Genomic DNA, 22,250 nt, shown 5'->3' on the forward strand with positions numbered 1-22,250 from the left:
GTCAGACACATAACTCACCCCATAAAATTCTTAAAACTTGTAATGATAAAGCATAGATATGAAAACAAACAATAGTAGATAAAATCATAATAAATTAATCTTTATTAGTTTTTCTGAATTAACATAACAATACACAAGCCTGGAAATAAGGCATCTGTCACAGTCCCTCTGTCGGCCATTTTGTCTTTTTGCAGTGTTTTTATTAATTAAATTAATACATGTCCGGCAAAAAATTAAATTGTTGGCAATATCACTTTGGTGGAAGTGGATATTACAGCTATTTCACACAAAGTTCCAAATGTCCAGCAAAAAGTTCAGTTATCTTCCATATCACTTTGGTGGAAGCAGACGTTAAAGCCATTTAACACAGACAAAAGGTTCCAAATGTCCGGCAAAAGGTTCAATTATCTTCGATATCACTTCAGTAGAAGCAGACGTTAAAGCCATTTCACACAGACAAAAGGTTCCATAATGTCCGACAAAAAGTTAAATTATCTTTGATATCACTTCAGTGGAAGCAGACGTTAAATAAAACTATTTCACACACAAAAAGTTCAAAATGGCCGGTATTATTTTTATCAAGTACAACCGACACCATTATTTTACAGGACTGACAATAAAACAGATACAAAATAAACTTAACAACTTTATTTTTAAACTCTCTGACTACACCCATAAAAATATTATAAGAATCTGGGCCCTGTTTCTCGAAATCTTAACTAAAGATAAAATCCAAATTTTAGTAGATACTTCAATTTTGATTGGCTAAGCACTAAAATCATTCTAATATTATCCAATCAAATTACTAAAATTTGGATTTTATGTTAGTTAAAATTTCGTGAAACAGGCCCCAGAATATATCTTTTTGTTATGGGCTTACTGTAAATGGCCAACATATCCAAAGACAGGGACACAAGTAAAATGAATTTTTTCATGGAAAAATGGATTTACTGCTTGTTAGTTTATTACACGCTTCCGTCCCCCATTTAATCTATGTATATATAAATATAAATATTATTTTAATAATGGTATTAATATTCATAATAACAACTTTATAGATTTACTACTTCTTGGTTTATTACACACGTTTCAATAACCTTACAGGTATCTTTATCAAGTAATGATCAATAATGAATAATAACCTTACATTTATAGTACATCCATGAGTAAAACAATTTATAACAATCAATGTCAAGAAGTAATAAATCCATAAAGTTGTGTTATTATGAATGTTCGATCATTATTATTATTATGAGGTGCAATGTGCCACTTGAAACGGCCCATTGTGTGACGTATACCATAGATTGGACACCGCTGGTCCAGAATAACAAAGTATAAATAGAATTACGAGCTGATCATCTATTGGCTACGGAGTTTAATTGGTCTCGTATTTTTGATAAACCATCCAACATGGTGTCAAGTGTTTCTTTAGAGAGTTCAACCTGCACACCATTAACATCAGGCATAGAATTTACATCAGTTGCTGTCTCCTGAACCTGAGAAAATAACAACAAATTTTACATAGCAGGTGTATTATAAGACATCAACACATAAATAAAGTAGCCGAAATAGGGCTAGGGAGTTTAAGGTCCTTACCCAGATCTCCAAAAGGGTAAGACGAAACCCCATCCACACCAAATAGGGCTGGGGAGTTTAAGGTCCTTGCCCAGGTCTCCAAAAGGGTGGGACGAAACCCCATCCCAACCACGTACCAGGTATAATATAAGACATCAACACACAAATAAAGTAGCTGAAATAGGGCTAGGGAGTTTAAAGTCCTTACCCAGGTCCCCAAAAGGGTCCACACCAAATAAAGCCTAAATATTAAAATTGTCTTAGTGTTATGCCTCTACTCAACCGACTGCACAACACAGGAATTTTATTGTGTGGTCCAAGGGGAGATAAAATGGTGAAAGGGAAAGAGATATATGAGTTACTTCCCTTTAACATTATATTCTATCAAAAAATATTGGGGATACACAATTCATGAATGTTACAGAATTGCAAAATTCTCTCAATTGTAATATAGTAATGATCAAGTGAAAATGGTGATTATGATAGGCGCAATCTTCACCCCTCGCGCAGATTGCAATATGCGTTGACGTCCTGCGCAGATTGCAATATGCGCTTATGAAGCTATATAATTATGCTACATAATTTGAAAATCTAAAGATACATTTACACAACTTTTTAAACCTTGGATAAAATTGGAACAAACATACCGAAACAAATGTGCCCTAATTAAAGTTGCCAATCTGAATTATATATTTTTTCCGACAATATTTAATTTTTCCGAGCTTAATCCATGTTAAAATCAAGCAAATAAAAACTCAAACATCAACTGGTATATAATCTTCTAGATTGCATTCAATTGGATTAAAAGGTGGACCATCAATAGACTTTACTGTATAGTGCTAGCTTATTTATATATAGAGGGAAATGGGATTTAATGTTCAAACGGCACAAACTAAGTCATATCGGGACTAACATATGGTTCAATTTTATTTCTATAATTCACTTGTGCGTAGGGGTCTTCAACAGTGGGAGGAAACTGGCGAACCTGGAGAAAACCCACGAGGTTGGACAGTCGTAAAAGTGGGGAATCGAAACCACGCCATCTGAGTCAATGGCAGACCGTCTGATACAATGTGCACATGTTAACCATTCGGCCAACCAAAGCTTATTTATAATATTTGCAGGCTTTCCTGAATGCTGTGAAAGTTTAAATACTACATATCTTTGTAAATGAATTGAACTGAACCATTTTCGTACTAATATTCATTTTAGAGACTCACTTTTCACAATATTGTAGTTTGCAATGGATACAATAACAAATAACATCAGCCTTTTTTTAATATTTAATGAATATTTATGGATTTATTGCCCTTTCTCTAAAAATTTCATTTACTTGGACCAAATTAATTTATTTATTGTCGTCTCCAGTTCAAAACCATGCCTCTTTACACAATGACAGACATTCTGATTCATTTAGCCACCCACCCCACCTCAAATGAGAGAGAGAGAGAAATGGGGTTTAACGTCCACTCGACACAAACTAGGTCATTTCGGGACTAACACATGATTCAATTTTATTTCAATAATTCGCTTGTGCGTAGGGGTCTTTAGCAGTGGGAGGAAACCGGAGGACCCGGAAGAAAACCCACGAGGTTGGACAGGCGACCCTACTCCTTGTCACGTACAACTGGGGCCCACCTCAAATGAATCAAGGAAATGTACTGTAGGCCCAATTATCAGACATGCAACCCTGATAAATATTATTGCCAATGACAAATGATGGATAACAACACTTTCCTATAAACAACTTGATGACATAAATGTAATGCTTTGAAATTTAGTGTTTATGAGAAGTCATTTTAATCCTTTGACACACTACAAAAATCCCTCCCATATCGGACTTTTAGAAAGGATTGCCTGAGAACCCGAATATTTTTTTGTGGCCTTCTGAAGATACTCCATGTTACTTCACAATTTTTCTTCATTTGGAAAAGATATTACAACTGCTTTTATTTGTGGTCTAAGGGGAGATAATATGGCTTTAGGGTGAAAGGTGCATGAGTTACCTCCCTTGACATTTCAAACCTATTTGGTACAGAGTTTTGGTACACACCCATATAAAGAATAAATAACTTGCAAATTACAATATTCTGCAAGATGAATATTGTGAAATGGTAACTGTTGATTGAGAAAAATAATAGAATTCCAATGAAAATTTCAAACAAGTAAACCAAAGTAATATTTCACAGAGGATGGTAGTGAATGAAATGGGGTTTAAATTCCTACTGTTCTGCTCCTAACCTGGGCTAATGAAGACGGGCATACACCATACAAAGAATGCTAGAGAATGGTTTTACGTTACCTGCATGTTTAAGATACAGGTGGGAACGGACATCCTTGCTATAGAATCAGAGGATGTCTTGACGTCCACACGCCAATCAAAATCTACTAAATTAGGTAGCGATACTGAAAATAGAGAGAGTAACGGCCATTAACGTCAACACAACACAGATTAGGTAATTTCTGGACAAACATATAGTTTTTATCTCCTAATTATTATAGCACAACTTCCATGACTAGTGCTCACATGCATTTTACAGAATGTGGCACAGAAATTAAATACAAAAATACAAATAAGACATCAAACATTGAAATCAACTTGAAGTCTTATAAATTTCATTAAACATACATTATGCAAGAGCTAAATCTGCCTATTGCAGGTCTTTCTTTAGACCTGAAAAGTTTTCTAAATTATTAATTAGACATTAATTAACCTATCCAGACCAAAATTAACTCTTGGTGGCATTGGATTTCTCCGATACTAAATAGATTAGAACAGTTCAACAATATTTTGATTTAAGCTAAAAATGGAGGAGCAAGACTTAGCTTCAAACAACCAGTACGGTGGTTGAAATTATTGCACATGTCTTGTCAAACCTGCAAAGGTCAATATCTTTGCTCGCAATAGAGTAATTTGAATGAAATTTTCAAATTATTCATTTTACATTATCTATTTTCGAACTATTATAGCAAGAATGGCTAGCTCTTTATCTAAATGTTACATAATGTATCTTTCATGCAAACACTATCATTACTATAAAATTAGAAATCTATGAGTGGCCAGTAGCCGTCCCAGATTTATCTCATAAAGCGACTAGTTTCGTTCATTTCGAACTCATCAGACTTAAAGGAGCTAAATCGCTAATATTTTGGACCTAGAAATTAACACAAATGGGTTGAATCGCATATAATAATGTAATATGAATGTATATAAACTGATTTACATTCAATCGTTTCTGTTTTTACTGTAATTTCAAATCAGTTATTTTCGCCGAAATACTCCAGAAGTCTCATGTGAATGGCAATCTTTAGCGTCTGATTATTCCAGTCTACATCGATAGTATTTATTGTCCATGCTCTCCAGATAAGAATATGACATCACCGTTTGACATGACTTGTGGAATATGTCTAGCCTCGTTCTTTGCGTCCCTTGTTCCTAATGGCGCTGAGATACATTATGGCACACGATTCGTGTACCAATGGTAAAATGTTTAATTTGTCTTAAATATTGGATATCAGAAGCCTATCTTTTCCCGGTAAGATCACAACATTAGTGTAGATTTAAATTCACAAATAATTTGTGTTTTCAATGTCAAAGACTTTGGATGATAATGAGTTGGAGTTTAACCTCCACTCGACACAAACTAGGTCATTTCTGGACTAACACATAGTTCAATTGTATTTCTATAATTCGCTTGTGCATAAGTTTCTTTAGCAGTGGGAGGTAACTGGAGGACAGGGAAAAAACCCACGAGGTTGGACAGGCGACCCTACTCCTCTTGTCAGATACAACCGGGGAGAGAGAGAGAGAGAGAGAGAGAGAGAGGGGGATTACCTTGACTAGCACTAGCTATAGACTTCCAGCTACTCATATTATCTATAGTAATCTTAATTAATAACTCTTTTAAATTCTTCTGAAAATCACCTGAAAGAAAAACGTTCACATTTAAATTGCATGCTTCTTTGTTAAACTGAGTCTAACCTACAGACAAGCAGTTCTTTCTTCTATGGTCATGTTTGCAGAGCTAAGGGGGAGAAATATTTATTGAATGTCTGGGGATCTTTTACGTGCTTGCCGACATGTACACTGGCAGACCTAGATCTTTTGACCCATTCAAACTAGGTAACATTTTACTTGTAAGATGAGGGGATTGGGTTGGCCGAATGGTTTAATGTGAGCATTTTATATCAAAAGGTCTGTTATTCATTGAGGGGATCACGTGGCTAAGTGGGTAGGACGCTGGCTCGCTAGCCTGGAGGTCGGGTGTTCGATCCCTGCATTGGCCGAGAAAGTTCATCCAGATTTTCCGGGATGGTTCCCCCTTGTCAGTGATGCAGGTTAGAGGGTCTGACAAGGACAGCTGTCTAGTCCTTCAGATGATACGAAAAACTGAGGTCCCGTGTATACATTGGAATGCACGTAAAAGATCCCTTGGCAGTTGGAATTCGATATAAGAGTAGACAATAGTGCCGCTGCCCGGGCAAAATTTCCCCTCATAGCACACTGTATGGCGTATGCCCGTCTTCATTAGCCCAGTTTAGGAGCAGAACAGTAGGACGTTAAACCCCATTTCATTTCATTTCTGTTGTCCAGAAAGTTTCTAATTTTTTAGCCTAGTTTCTCATTGTCAATGGTGCAGGATGAAAAGCCTGGCAAAAGAACACAGAGGTTGGATTACACTTTGCCGATATGTGCTTTAACCCAGAAAAGTGGGACATGTGGTTTAGATTCCTCATGACACAAACTAAGACAATCAATTATTATTAATAACTTATTAGGATATAACTGGAGTGTAATTATTATCAGTAACTTACTAGGATATAACGGGAGTGTAATTATTATCAATAACTTACTAGGATATAACTGGAGTAGAAACTTGGGATCCGATGATCCATGGAATACTGACATCTTTAATAATACACTCAAACTTTTATATAACTGCAATAGACATGTACATGATACTTTTATATAACTGACATAGACCTATACATGATACTTTTATATAACTGAAACAGACATGTACATGATACTTTGTTTCAATGGCAATAAGTAATTGAACTGGAATATACGGGTCACAATTCTATGGAATACATTTACTGCTTATTAATGAGCGAGGTTTCTACTGGATTTCTCTAGTTGTTTTCAAGCAATGATAAATAAAAAAAATATAATGAGATAATATTCACATGTAAAAAATACTTGGTTAATGCTTACCAATCAGAGACACCCTTCTAATTACCTTGAAGGATACTTTGGTCATTTGGAGACTAATATATAGTTCTTGTGTTTTTCAAATGGTTAAGTACTGTGCAATGTTAGAGAGGAGAATTTTGCCTAAACAGTGGCATCCCCAACCACCTGTTCCTCGAATTCAAGAAGTCAAGGGTTCCTTTTTATATATGCATGCCAACATGTGCACAGGTTGACCTAGGTTTTCTTAACATCCAGACAACAGTTTGAAATATCCGAATGTTCTCAGTCCACGCCAGGACTGGAGTCGTATCCAAGACCTGAGTTTCGTGCCTTGCTCGCTGTGCCACAGTGGCTCAATTCTATGACAAGAGAAAGAGAGGGAGAGAGAGATGGGGTTTAACATCCACTCGACACAGACTAGGTCATTTTGGGACTAACATATGGTTTAAAGTTTATATTTCAATAATTCGCTAGCGCGTTGGGGTCTTTTAGCAGTGGGACGAAACCGGAGGACCCGGAGAAAAAGCACGAGGTTGGACAGACGACCATACTTCTTGTCACATACAACCAGTGATTCGAAACCACGCCAGTCAACTCAACTTTAGAAACTGACCTTAGTAACTAACAGTATACTTGTATTTAGAAACTGACCTTAGTAACAGTAGATCTATCAGAGCCTAGTTTATCTATAGCCATATTTAAAATATTATCAGATAATACTGGTTTATTTCGGTATAAAAATGCTTCACGACAAATCTGTATAACATCATCTTTGGAGGATGCCTGAAAAACACATGAAAATCATTTAATACTGTCATCTGTATAACATCATCTTTGGAGGATGCCTGAAAAACACACAAAAAACATTTAATACTGTCATAAATTTTTTCGATTTGTTCCACATTTACAAAAATATCATGAATTGAAAATGTTTCAAATTTCAGAATCACATATAGTCAACACAAGCCAGCGCAACCTACAAGTTTCCCTGATATCTTTTGATGTGCCTCTTTTTAATCAGTGAAATTGTTTATCATTTGATAGTTTCATTTTGCTTACTGAATTATTAAATAGGAATGGGGGGGGGGGGAACGACAACATCCCCTTAATAGAGTAATGAGAGAGAGAGAGAAAATTGGGGTCTCTAGCAGTGAAAGGAAACCGGAGGACCCAGAGAAAACCCATGAAGTTGGACAGGCGACCCTACTCCTTGTCACGTCCAACTGGGGAATCGACCAAGCCAGTTGACTCATTGACAGACCTTATGATACAACGCACACGCACTAACTATTTGGCCATACAACCCTCTTTAAAAGGGTAACAATGGCTGGACTAGCAGGTAGATCTGTGTAGCTGCTGGATCAAACGCTAATGCTAGCGACGAGAGCAGATATCAATAGATATTTAAAAATCCCTACATTTGTTAAAGGTACGTGTTTTAACCTGAAACGTAATAAGATGAATAAATCACTATTAATTAATTTGGGTACATTTGAAGTTAAAGGGAATGGATGCTTATAATTAACCTATTTCCTACTGGGACCTCATTTGATCCAATTCTGGCCAGTTTGTTCAAAATGGATTAAAAACCCTGATTTTTAATGTTGATTGAAGAAGGAAAATTTGATATTTTCAAAAATGCAAATATGGCTCACAGAGGCTCGCTCGATCTTTATCCCCCAATATCTTAGAGGAAAAATAATTTCATATAAAAATATCGGTTTACTAACATTTTTTTATTGGATTGGTTACACCATTTATAGAGTCTGGTTTTCATGATTGAAGTTTTTTGATCGAAAATCAATGTCAATATTTGGTAGATTTCAAACAAGTTTTTATCTTTCCCGAAGTCTGAACCATTTTGAATCTTCTAAATTTAAATGGAATTGGGGGGAAAAAATCTGGAGATGTTTATTGTCTAAAGTGTGAAAATGATTAGTGCCCAGCGGAGACAAGGAGGGTCAGTAGGGGAGAAATGAAAAGAGGGGTTTTGTTTGACTTTCTTTGTCCTAGAAACACTATAAATTCCCACATTACATAATATTACAGAAGTTGTTCAAGATGTCAAACAGGATATTTCATTAAAAATCCCCTCAGCCCCCCTTTTATCATCTAAGCTAAGTATGGTATTCATTAGTAGATTGCGCCTTAAACAAGATCCCTTTTTTCCGAGGGCCAAAGAGATGACACTTCCAGTGAACTACACACAGACAATGGCCAATCACAAACCATCACCTTTATAACTCCCCTCTTTTTTCTTCTTCACAAAACACTTGCCATGGTTTGAACTGGACAAAGGAATGGAGTATTATCTGTCTTACTCACTTTGTTTGATTTCAGACTTTAGTAAGACTAAGTTGTCACAATATAAGTTTTAATCAAAGAAATAGTATTTAAAATAAATTTTTTGATTTCAGATTTCACTAAGTTAAGACAATATATAGAGAGTATTTAAAATAAATTTTGTTTCATTTCAGACTTCAGTAAGACTAAGTTGAGCCAATAATTTAATCAAAGAAATAGAATTTAAAATAAATATTGTTGATTTCAGATTTCACTAAGTTAAGATAATATAAATAGTATTTCAAATAAATTTTGCTTGATTTCAAACTTCAATAAGAGAGAGAGAGAGAGAGAGAGAGAGAGAGAGAGGGGGTTTAACATACACTTGACACAAACTAGGACATTTCGGGACTAACATAATATGGTTCTATTTTATTTCAATAATTCGCTTGCATGTAGGGTTCTTTAGCAGTGGCAGGAAACTGGAAGACCCGGAAAAAACAACAAAGTTGGAAAGGTTGACCCTACTCCTTGCCACATAGAACTGGGAAATCAAAACCATGCCAGTTGACTCAGTGACCTTGTGATTGAACGCGCACACGCTAACTATTCACCCCCCCCCCCACCCTCCTGAATTCAATAAGACTAGGTTGAGCCAATATTAGCTTTAATCTAATAAATGGTATTTAAAAATAAATTTTGATTCGATTTCAGTTAAGATAATGTAAGCTTAAAAGAAATAGTATTTAAAATAGTTTTTTGTTTTGATTTCACACTTCAATAATCAATGAAATAGGTTTAAAAATAAATTAGTCTTAACACACTCTATTTCAAATTTCATTTTCATTATATTTTTACACTACCGGGTACACAAAAGAATGTTGTAAAAAATTCTGTTATTTAATTTGACCAAAAAAGTGAGAAAAAATTTCTATACTATAACGATGTAGACTATTCAGTTGCCTAAGAAAGGTTTTAAAATTAATGAACTGATGCTTTACTGTAAGGTAACAAGAAAAACTCTTCTTACTGTAGCTTTAAAGAGACTATAGTTCTGTTTAGATTTTTGCTGTCGGTAAAAACTAATTTTTGGATTTGACTATTTAGTCATGATGGGTGGAGTCTGTGGGGGGTCCTTGATTACATTGTATATAAAGTTCTCTTTGTAACCTAAATAAGCCAGGTGGCCTAATATAAAAAGACAACGAAATTTTTAAACATATTTTTAAACATATTTGATCAAAGATTATGTTGCTTTGTTTTTTTGGCTTTGAGTTGTAGTCATGTCCAAAATCAGACAAAATTTATTTTAAATACTAAATACTATTTATCTGGATGAACAAATAAACAATTAAAATAAAAACGTCCTACTTTTTTCTATAACAACCTTGCCCAAGTTCACCATGCATCCTCAGACTTAAGATAAGAATCTACTTAAAATTGTTCACTTTATTTTAACCAAATATTTTAATGTATCAAATACATAAATACAAAACATGTGCAATATTTTGTGTTTCTGGATCAAAATTTTGTATATCTGAACGAAAGATATTTCTTAAACAGTGATTAAAGTTAAGTAAATTCTTAACTTAAGGTTAACCTCCACTCAACACAAACTAGGTCATTTTGGGACTAACATATGGTTCAATTTGATTTCAATAATCTGCTTGTGTGTAGGGGTCTTTAGCAGTGGGAGGAAACCAGAGGACCTGGAGAAAACCATCAAGGATGGACAGGCGACCCTACTAATTCTCACATAGAAGTGGCGGGTGGGGGGAGTAAGTGGATGAATGGTTAACATGCACGCGCTGTATCATAAAGTCTGTCATTGAGTTGAGTCGACTGGCGTGGTTTCGAATCCCCAGTTGTACGTGACAAGGAGTAGGGTTGCCTGTCCAACCTTGTGGGTTTTCTCCGGGTCCTCCCACTGCTAAAGACTCCTACGGGCCAAAAGATAATGAATTAATGTAACAAAGGAACTTTAATAGAGCAATTTTATTAAGACTAGTTTCTCGGCTTTAAAAAGGAATTTCACTAATAGTAAAAGACCATCCACCCCCTCCGCCAAATTACAAAATTTTTTAAAACTTAATATTTCATGATAAAAAATTTCTTTTACACTATTAGTATTACCATAAACAATTTCTGGACCATCTCATCGCAGAACATGATAATCAAAGTTTTACTATTTATATATATAGACACCCCTACCCACTGAACTAGATGTAGGCCTATATATATATATATATATATATGAAAAGTTAAAGATAACAACAATAAGCTAAATAACAATAATACTGATTTGTTAGAAGCCAAAGAGGCATAATTTATTGACAAATCGCTGCCAGCTTTAAATGTAAAATTATAGTAGTTTCATTGCATACAGGCCTAGTTATTGTTATCTGATTTGATATTCTATTAAATGTCCCTTTTTTGTACTACTGTGTTACTATGACGCTATGACGTCATAGTCATTGTTGTATTAACTAAATTATGTTGTTTACCTGAAGAGCTTAATAAAATAAGCGAAAGCGCTAGTAATCAACAAATAATGTAGTTCTTTTTTCAAAAACTTTTATATTTTTGTATAAATATGTATATAAAATGTAAAAACTTAATATTTCATAATAAAAGAATTTAATTTGAATCTGCCTAGCATCAATAAATTGTTGTTGGGTCCCTCGATCTTCTCAATTGCTGAAAATGATTTTCTATATAAAACATTTATAATATTTTAATTATTAAATATGTTAAAACCTTGAAGCTTTGAAGGGAAGTATTTTAATAACATTTATTTGTGACTATATAAAACGATTAATCATTTTACGACATGGATAAATTTCATACATATTTTCCTCAATAAAAAAAATGACTAAGGAGACTGGGTGTGTGTACTACATCTATTTTTATTTCCATGATGTACTTGTATGTAGGCTATACACTATACATACATACATGTGTGATTCTTCTTGATCTCGCTACAGGAAATCGAGCGGTCCACTTTAACAAAGGGGACAAGCAGTTTGTCACAAGAAAAAAAACTTGGGCTTATTTTGTTAAAGATTATGAAATGAAACATTTAAATTCTTTTTACTCTTTAAGGAAAATTAATTAAAAAAGAGATGTAAATTTTAGTGTTCAAAATATGAAAATATTTGACGCTTGCACCCAAAATTTAACAACCTTGCAACCCCTCGTGATGAATGGTAGATCCTGTCTATAACAAACAGTACAATTATCGTGGCTTTTGAACGAAATTTGACATTAATTACATGTAAACCAAGTCAAATATGCGATATACCTTTAACAGAACATTTAAATCCGAAAATTCGCACTGCATTTTGAAAACTTTGTCCTTAATTTCAAGTAAATTACAACAACAACGGTGTCCTTTTTTCACCACGTGACTTTACTATGGGCGTATTTACATTGTGGCGAAAACTGTCGAGTACTCTTTCCGGAGATATCCGTAAATGTCAGCAAAAAGCGCGCGTTTTCTACATGCGCAATGAAAAGCTGAAATTTGACGTCATATTTATTTAGCCAATGAAAATGATTTTTTTGGTCACATGTTGAATTAATTGCACGCACCGGGCGGGAATCTTAACGGAAGGTCGTCTGCTGATCCTTTGTTTGGAAAGAGAAGCCAGCGAGGAAGGACTGTTCGTTATTTTGTCACGAAAAGGAATCTCACTATAACAATCATCATGCCTGGAACAAAGTAAGATCTGCTAAAATTTTGCAATTAATGATATTAGCTGTTCACCTCATATTAATAATTTATGCTGTAATTAACCCAGTCAGCCACACTAGAATTTCTGAACACAAACACACCATTGTGTGATGAAAAGCGTGAAGCTGGCTTCGCTGAATCTCTCGGTTCACGGTAGTCACTCTTCAAATATTGTTTCAACAAAGTTGGACGATACCTAGACTCCTTAACAAATTCTTGACAATGTGATGCAAATGTTAAAAAAGGTAGAGTTCATTTCTAGGGCTAAGTTATTGTGAATTTTTCTTATTTCATAAACCGTGAGTTAGTAGGCTAGCGCATTTGAAAACATTTTGATATTCATTAGACCAGCGTGCTGACGGTTGTTTCTAAACAAATATATCAGTTTATTTGTACAATCGTCTGCAAGTCGAGGATTTTGGCAGTCTTCCTAATAGCTAGAAATGATGTTGAGTTACGCGGACATCCTATTCGGAATTTCCGTCACTTGAATTGAAAAAAATAAATATGACGATTCTTTTTCAGGACCGACGTTGAAGTTGAAAGTACCGAAACAACTGAGACCACCGAAACTACCCCAACGGTGGCAAAAACAGTTGAAGATGTCAAGGAATTAAAAGAAGGGGTAAGGACGTTTTACTGATAAATTTTTAAATAAAAAAAATTTCCCGGTTCCCTATATATAAATTTGTGCCCATTGACTGAAATGTACAACAAGATGGTACATAACGTAAAGTATTTAGATATCAACTTAAAATCTATTTCCTCATGAAGCAGGAAATAAATTATCCTGACTAGTATTAAATTTAGATATAAACCACTTTGATCATGGTTTGACGTCCATAGTATTTTAAAAGATTGGTTTTTCTTATTTTACAAATTAGTTTACATCGATAAATTAATATAACTCAATTCTCTCTATTTTTAGAAAAGTGAAACTAAAGAAGCAGAAAGTACAGAAGCCGAGGCAGAGGCAAAAGCAGAATCTGCTACCACAGAGGAAACAGAAGCCACAGAAAAATCAGAAAATACAAATCAAAATGCTGCTACAGAATCTAAAGATGCTGACAGTAAAACAGGTACGAACAACTTTGAGTAGCAATATCTTCATTAATATTGGAACATTCTTTTGTCAGTCAAAAGATGGATGCAATAGTCTAAATTTTTGCATAACTAAGTTGTGGTTTCAAGATCTGTTGAACGATACAGCTAAATACAGGGGTCCATCATGTCGTGTCCAGGTTGTAGAGTTGTAGCTGTGATAGATTCTGTCCAGAGATAATGCTCTCTGAGCTATTTCTCTGTAATAGTAATATATTATATCTTATCTTTCTGTAAACTAAAATTATGAACTTTTTTTTACTTTCAGAAACAACAGAATCAACAACTGAAAAACGATCATCCGAGGAAGCAAATGGAGAAGATGAAAGTCCCACAAAAAAAGTGAAATCAAACAACGGTGACACGACTGCAGAGGCTGAGAAAGCTGATGCGTAGTTTATTTATTTTATATACATAGAAACTTTAAAAATTCATATCATAGGGTTATAAACTCACAACCTCAAAGTCAAGGGTCCTCATTATACCATATTGAATCAAGTTGTAAAATTTGTGTCGTCCGTTTCATTAATTACTAGTTGTTTTCTGTATGTAATAAATCTTATTATGGACATTACAGCTGTGTTATGTTTGGTGTTGTGAAATCTGTGTTACATGTGTGTTCCTGGTTCTGTGAATTTGCGAAAGGGGGAGAGGAGGGGTTTTTTTTATGTATGCGAGACAGGTTCCGCATGAATCCTATTCAAATGTCCTGAATATAAATATTAAAAAGTTTTGAAAAATCTTCCAACAAAAATGTGTAGCTATGTGAATGTTCTGTTACATTTTTGTCAAGTGAAAGTAGAAATGTCTGGATCCAAAAGAAATTCTCTTCTTGGATAACAGGACATTGGAACAGATTCAATACATTTAGCTGCACACGTTTGTTTCAAGACGGTTTATAACTTTAAATGTTGGATTTGGAAATTTCCATTCTTTAACTATTTTTCCAATATTGGAGCTACAATCAAAATTTGGTGCTTGCATTGTGAAAATTTAATCCTGCAGTTACAATTCCATCTATTTTTACTTGTCATATCGACCGTTAAATCATGAGTTGCAATTAAACCAGCCTGCGGACGTAGAGCGCTTGTGGGCGAGAACAATTCTAATTCATGTTGGGTAGGAATGGGGTCCATTTAGGTAATGGGTGCATTTGAATATGGGTTAGTTGTTGCAAAAAAAAAAGTAGTACCTTACATCCCTGCCTTGTAGAAGACATAAGAACGCGTACTGAAATCCAGGGGATTGTGCACTAGTTCAAATTCATCCTTTCGAAACCTTTTTAAAAGGTGTTCGAGTGGCCCTTTAAAACGTTGGGTCGCTAATCTGTAGTACCCCATGTTCAACCAGGTGTTGACTGAGGAACGCCATCGGAATTTAACGCCGTGCTTCCCACTTATCAGTGATGCAGGACATTCTTGTAAGATACAGTGCAGTCATCGGACGAAGCGAAAAAACCCCTTCTCATGTACACATTCGCATACAGGTGAAAGAAACCTTGACAGTTTAAATTCCATATGGTATTTCCCTTGTAGCACAGTGTATGCCGTACGCCCGTCTTTCTTATCCCAGTCGATGCAGAATAGAATAGTGCATTAAAACCCCATTTCGTTTTCTTGAAATTGTCGTTTCGGGAATAGAGTTATCCAGAGGGCACATTGCGTTACCCGTAACGTAATATTCGGACAGGCGGCACCTGCTTCCGCTTTATTTAAATGTCCAATTTACCCAAAATTATTGGGATAATTTCAAAATCGAATGTTGAAACGATGGTAGGCCAACAACCTCCATTGTCCCGTGGTGAAATTAAAAGAGAAATTGAGTTTAACGTCCACTCGACACAAACTAGGTCATTTCGTGTAACTAACTGGAACATGGTTCAATTTTATTTTCTTAATTTGTTTGCGCGTAGGGGGTCTTTAGCAGTGGGAGGAAACCGGGGAAAACCCACGAGGTGGGACAGACGACCCTATTCCTTGTCACGTATAACCGTGAAATCGAAACCATGCCATTTGACTCAATGACAGACCTTACACGTTGAGCAATTGAATACACAATCATCCGCCATATACCTAAAAGTATCGTTTTAGTATAGTGGTTCCCAACCTCTTGCCGACGGCACACCTTGGAACACATGAAAACATAGCGACACACCTGGCTAAATACATATGAAAAATATTTGAATTTTACAAAATAAAAACACGCAAGTCATAGACGGCATACAACCGTAGATAAAAACTAGTCATAGGCACATAAAGTGATTCAAACTAAATAAAGAAAAAACACAGCTATAAACTTTTATACCAGTAAGTAAATTTATTGCATAAAAACGCCCACGAGGAACAGCATACAATTACAAAAATGACATTAATACAACAAATAAAGCAGTAGACACCAGTGAAGATACTCAATTGAGATCATGAAGTTTTATCCATTTTTTTAGTGTGCCGTTTAAAATTTCGCGGCACACTGGTTGAGAATAAGTGGTCTAATCAAATTGAAATAAACACTGAATAGTATTCAAAACATTGGCTGTTGGATATTTTCACTTGAAAAATGTATTTGTACTTAACGTAGACGTCCATTTTTCAGCACTGATTATCGTAAAGATATAAGGCCCCGGTTTCACAAAATATTCTCAGACTTGAGTTAAGAATTTACTCAAAATTGTTTGATTTACTTTAATAACTAAAATATAACCACCTAAAAAACTTTTATCACGTATAAAATACACCAATAAAAAACTACAGTACGTTCCAAGTTTTCTGTTACTGGATCAAAGATGGAGCCACGGTGGCTAAGTGGTTAAAGCGCGGTCTACCTTTCGATCCCTGCATTGGCCGAGAAAGTTCATCCAGATTTTACGACGTGGTTTCCCCTTGTCAGTGGTGCAGAACGGAGGGCCTGACAAGGACAGCTGTCTAGTCCTTCGAATGAGACGAAAAACCGAGGTCCCGTGTATATATTGGAATGCACGTAAAAGATCCCCTGGCAGTTGGAATTCGATATAAGAGTAGGCGATAGTGCCGCTGCCCGGGCAAAATTTTCCTCATAGCACACTGTATGGCGTATGCCCAGTATAGGAGCAGATATTTCTCATAAACAGTGATTGAAAGTCGGAGAATGCTTTGTGACACCGGTTCAAAGATGCCGACAAGATTGTCCCGTTCCTCAATTGCTGGGGTAAACGATACGGGCGAGGAAAATGTTGTCTAGTTGTTTGGATGGAACAAAATATCGCGACGAAGTATACGTAACATGATCTATTATTGATATCCAGCGTTCCGCAACTCTCCTTTCCAAAGTTAGTCCTACACCTCTTTTCCACCCTCACTTTCCGGTTGCCTTATAGACTGGACTAGATCAAGCTTGCATGAGACCCTGGCTGAAAAGGCTACTGGGGCCCTTGCATCAACAGTGAAAAGAGGGCATTATTCTGGCCATTGTCCGCCACACTCCAAAATTCAATAGATTTATATATATATGCAACAAAACGTTTTTTTTTGGGGGGGGGGGGCCTTTAATACTGGGAGCCCATCTAGTACCCATTTCATCCGACCACCCTGTAGAGGCTTTAGTTTTTATATAGTAATATAAAATTTGCTGTGAAGCATTGGGTTTGTGAGAGGACGAACACTATTAATATTCAGCTTTCCGTTCACCGTGAAGCTTTCGGATTTCTTGAAGGATCCTTGATCCTTATCAAATTTGGTCAACACCAAGTTTCCCGTTAAGGTAAACTGCTATCTATAGTTATCGTTTTTTTCGAAAAATAGCTCTTGTGTGGGTGGACCAACAAGCTTCTTGGTGTGAGCGTATTTGTGTTGCTATATCGTGTTTTCAAAGTATAAGAGTCATGAAGATGACGTTGAATCAGTACCCACTTTCGTTCCGGAGGTACCACACCCTTTCCGAAAACCTAGCCGTACAAATTAACCCTATCGATTTCAGAGTTACGGCTGTCTTGTATCCCCTAGCGATAGAGTTCAAAGTTTTTAACGGGTTTGTTTTTGTTGTGAGAGGACGAAACCTATCCTAGAAACAGATATGCCTATCTATTAGAAAAAACACCTAAATTTCCAACGGTCGGAAACCGAGTCCACCCCTGTAGATGTCTCCTAGTCGTTTGGATGGGACGGGAAATCGAGGTCCACTCGCTTACGGGCATGTACGTAAAACAATCCTTGGCAGTAAAATACTGAGATGGTGCCTGGGCAAAATAAAACCATGGTAACAGAACATTAGTCTCAAAGAATTGCCGTTTTCATTAGACCAGTCGGTGCAGAAAAGTAGGACGTGAAATCTCATTTCATTTCTAAAAGTATTGTGTTGACACTATATCTACAGTAGCGGATTATCAGTGAGGCTGATGAGGCTGCAGCCTCAGGCCCAAAGATTTTATAAAAAAATTTTTTAGACTTGTCTGATACGATTAAAAACGCATAGACAATGAATGTTAGGGTGGGGGGTTTAGGCCCAACGGGAATCAACATAGGCCCTGACCCGAAATTAATTAGGCCCACGCCATTTTAAATAGGCCCTATTTAAAAACTAAATAGGCCCTCCAGCAACTGCCGCCTCAGGCCTTGGTTGAGCTTAATCCGCCACTGTATATCTATACGATAAAATACATGACATCCCTATCTGTGTGTTCTATAGTGAAAGGTCAAAGATATTTGGGGTTATCTCCCATGCCCTTTCTTGTGAAAAATGTGTGATTTTTCCGAAAGTCTACGAAGTTTGGCTGTAATAACAATAATTCCGTCAGATTGAACATCATCCAACCGAGAACTTTTAGCATGAACATACCCATCATATTTATATTGCCAATGAGTGCCAGAATGTATGAGGCAAGTGGGCTAGATACCTGCATGGCTTCGATGTTGACGAAACAGAATGGATTATCTTCATTCGTCAACTTGATAAGTTACATAAAGTAATGTGAAATTTAGAATTAACATAGTTAATATGTTGCTATGGTTGTCCTGATTATGCTGAAAAAGTTTGACTTTTAAAGTGAACACGGGTCCTTCTTAGAATTGGTAATTTAACACTCGCCTCTGAGTGATAAACTGATCGTAGAAGAACATTTAAAGGGGATCACGTGGCTAAGTGGGTTAGACGCTGGCTCGCTAACCTGGCGGTCGGGTGTTCGATCCCTGCTTTGGCCGAGAAAGTTCATTCAGATTTTCCGGTGTGGTTTCCCATTGTCAGTGATGCAGGATGGAGGGCCTGACAAGGACAGCTGTCTAGTCGTTCGGATGGGACGAAAAACCAAGGTCCCGTGTACAAATTGGCGTGCACGTAAAAGATCCCTTGTCAGTTGGAATTCGATATAAGAGGAGGCCGTAGCGCCGCTGCCCAGGCAAAATTTCCCTCGTAGCACACTGCATGGCGTATGCCCGTCTTCCTGCAGGACAGGAGGACGTTAAACCCCCATTTCATTTCATTTCATTTCAAGAACATTTAATTTGGTAAATTTTATTCGACCCATATATGGAAATAGGAGTAAACCCACGAGACGGGTGGTTATCTCTGCACCCTCGGACAAACTGGTTTCATTATGGAGAAGAATACCTGACCCGACTAGAAAACCAAACTATTCACTTTTCCCACACGACACGCATGGGTCACTTTTCTCTTCGGATTTAGGCGATTATATTAGATGCGAATATGATTTTTATTTACGGGGATTGGATGGCCGAATGGTTAGCGCGTGCGCGTTGTATCATATGGTCTGTCATTGAGTCAACTGGTGTGGTTTCGATTCCTCGATTGCACGTGACAAGGAGTAGGGTCGCCTGTCCAACCTCGTCGGTTTTCTCTAGGTCCTCCAGTTTCCTCCCTCTGCTAAAGATCTCTACGCGTAACCGAATTATTGAAATAAAATTGAACCATGTGTTAGTCCCCAAATGACCTAGTTTGTGTCGAGTCGACGTTAAAACCCATCTCTCTCTCTCTCTCTCTCTCAATTTTTATTTATTTGAAAAATATATGTCAATCTTTTTTCCCCAATGGACCCCTGATCCCTCGGATCACGTCCGACACTATAGACCATAGCCCAACACCACCACTGACACGGATGCGTAAGGAGTCGACCATGTGCAATTAGTATCACACCAGAAAACTAGTGCAGGTGTTTTTCCCGCGTATAGGTTAATTAACTGTTACGAACGACAGGTGCGCCAGTCCATATTCAGAGCCACACTTTTGTCTTCGCTTGTCAACTTTTCACCTCACAATAAAAAAGGAACCATTGAGATACTACAGTAATATTATACGCTACTAATTTTTGTTTGTTTCGCTAGAACACGAATCAGATATAAACGGGGGAATTTAGGATACGAAATCTAATTGAAACTATCTCCACCAATCCATAGTCAAAACGTTTGTATAGAAAACCACGGGTTTGGACAGGCGACCCGCTCTTTGTCACGTACAAACGGGGAATCGAAACCACGCCACTTGACTCAATAACAGACCTTATGAGACAGCGCGCATTTGCACATTGGCGTGCACGGAAAAGAAAGCTTGAGGTCTGGAATTCGAAATAAATAAAAGTAGGCCGTAGTGTATGCCCGTCTTCATCAGCCCAGTAGGAGCAGAATAGTAGGGCGCAGTTTTGCCTCCCCCCACCCGAAAGCAAATTTGCCGACCATAGCTCTAAAATATTTACTGTATAGACTGTGCCGGGTGCGCCCTCACCCCGTAAAATAAAACCTTCACTGCCCCCCCCCCCCCCGCAGCTGGCTACGGGCCTGGTAGGGCGTTAAACCCCATTAAATTTCATTTCATATGTGTATATAAAAGATTTTGCTTTAATCCTGGAGAAACGGTGACATTTATAACATGAGTTCACAGTTTATATCATACGTCACATTTCCTGTGTGGCATAAATTACTTTCGTATAAGAAAAAAAGAGAAATATTTGTCTTAATAATATTACGGTTTTGGGTGAGATTCGGTTAAACTGCGTATATAAAGCGGGAAATCTAAAAGCTCGAGGATATACAGAATAATATCGCTAACGAAACTATAGCGAAAAAAAAACAAATCCCAGACGGTCAAACGTTCGAAGGGTTATTTCAAGGGCAAATGCGAGGTTAAGCAATGCATTCAGTTAATACCGAGGTATTGTATACGTGAAATAACCGTTGACTTTCGACAAAAGGTAGTCGAAACAGCAGCAGCCCGGGCCAAATATCCCTCATAGCACACTGCATGGTGTTTACCCGTTTTCATTATCGCATATTCGGTGAAAAACAGTAGGATAATAAGCTCATTTCATTTCATTTCATTTAACTTCCGAGTTAAACCCCTAGCGTTTTTCGTGATTAATATATGGCTCATATAATAAACTGATTAATAATTAAGATTAGCGCGATCAATCTCACCTACGATTATTGTGCAACTAATGGAAGCATTGACATTCTATTATAGCTTGTATTTGAGTCAGTTAGGTCACAAAAAATACAGGATTTAGGGCTCTTTATAAAAAGACGGGAAGACGGGATCACGGTCGGCTATCTGATAGAATTATGACCGTGGATTCAAAATATTTCGTTCTTGGATACGACACCAAGGTGTCTCTAAATCCATATTTGATAGATTTAATATGTTTGACACTGTATATCGGGCTGTTATTGAAGAAAGCACATAAATATCAAAGATGACGTCTGCGAGTTTTAGCAGCGCGGGATAATCGATATCGTTAGTGGTTACGATTCCAACCTAAGAAAATCAATACTCGCCAAGCGTTGTTACACCATGATCAATGATAATTTGACGTTGTTGTTTGGTGTATATTGTTTAAGTTTGTTGGTTATAATAAATTGCACACGTATGATGTAAGGTGGCCACGTGTCGATCACACAAATAATCATCATTTTGTGTAATAATAGAGACAGCACGATCACAGAACTGTTAGCTTATTGCAGTATAGCTGTATTTAATGAGGATGCAATGCACACGGGTCTATAATATATTATATTCATTTGTAGAACCCTTACATTTCCAAAATTCATACTTTTGTTGGGGCTGAGAAGTGGGGGTGGGGGCGTTAAAGAACGTTTTATTTATTTCACGAATTTGTTCATGTATAAATTATAAGTAAGTTAAAAATACAAGTGGCTCGGTTTCGCTCGCGGTGTTGACTGCTAAGAAGGTTCCTCAGACATTTCCGACGTGGTTTCCCCTTGTCAGTGGTGCAGGACGGAATGCCTGACCAGGACAATGTCTAGTCCATCGGATGGGACGAGAAACCGAGGACCCGTGATTGGCGTACACTTAAAGGAACCTTTGACGATTGGAGAGAGAGAGAGAGAAATGGGGTTTAACGTTCACTCGACACAAACTAGGTCATTT

The 22,250-nt window shown here is 36.8% G+C and overlaps 1 protein-coding gene and 1 long non-coding RNA gene across 2 annotated transcripts; one reads left to right on the plus strand and one right to left on the minus strand.

Moving 5' to 3' along the window:
• Window positions 1–79: 79 nt before the first annotated feature.
• Window positions 80–12,510, minus strand: LOC126824108 (COMM domain-containing protein 9). The gene is made up of 6 exons (XM_050553304.2): window positions 12,354–12,510; window positions 7,421–7,552; window positions 6,430–6,514; window positions 5,411–5,500; window positions 3,878–3,981; window positions 80–1,496 (listed from the first exon to the last, which is right to left on the minus strand). Exons 1-6 carry the CDS (start codon window positions 12,390–12,392, stop codon window positions 1,356–1,358), a joined length of 591 nt encoding a protein of 196 aa, XP_050409261.1. The 5' UTR covers window positions 12,393–12,510; the 3' UTR covers window positions 80–1,355.
• Window positions 12,511–12,613: 103 nt separating this feature from the next.
• On the plus strand, window positions 12,614–14,460 carry LOC126824114 (uncharacterized). The gene is made up of 4 exons (XR_007681452.2): window positions 12,614–12,773; window positions 13,311–13,410; window positions 13,714–13,864; window positions 14,155–14,460. It is a non-coding gene; the product is annotated as an uncharacterized LOC126824114 (long non-coding RNA).
• Window positions 14,461–22,250: the final 7,790 nt, after the last annotated feature.

Source organism: Patella vulgata, chromosome 6, assembly GCF_932274485.2.
Source record: "Patella vulgata chromosome 6, xgPatVulg1.2, whole genome shotgun sequence".
NCBI classification, from domain to species: Eukaryota; Metazoa; Mollusca; class Gastropoda; family Patellidae; genus Patella; species Patella vulgata.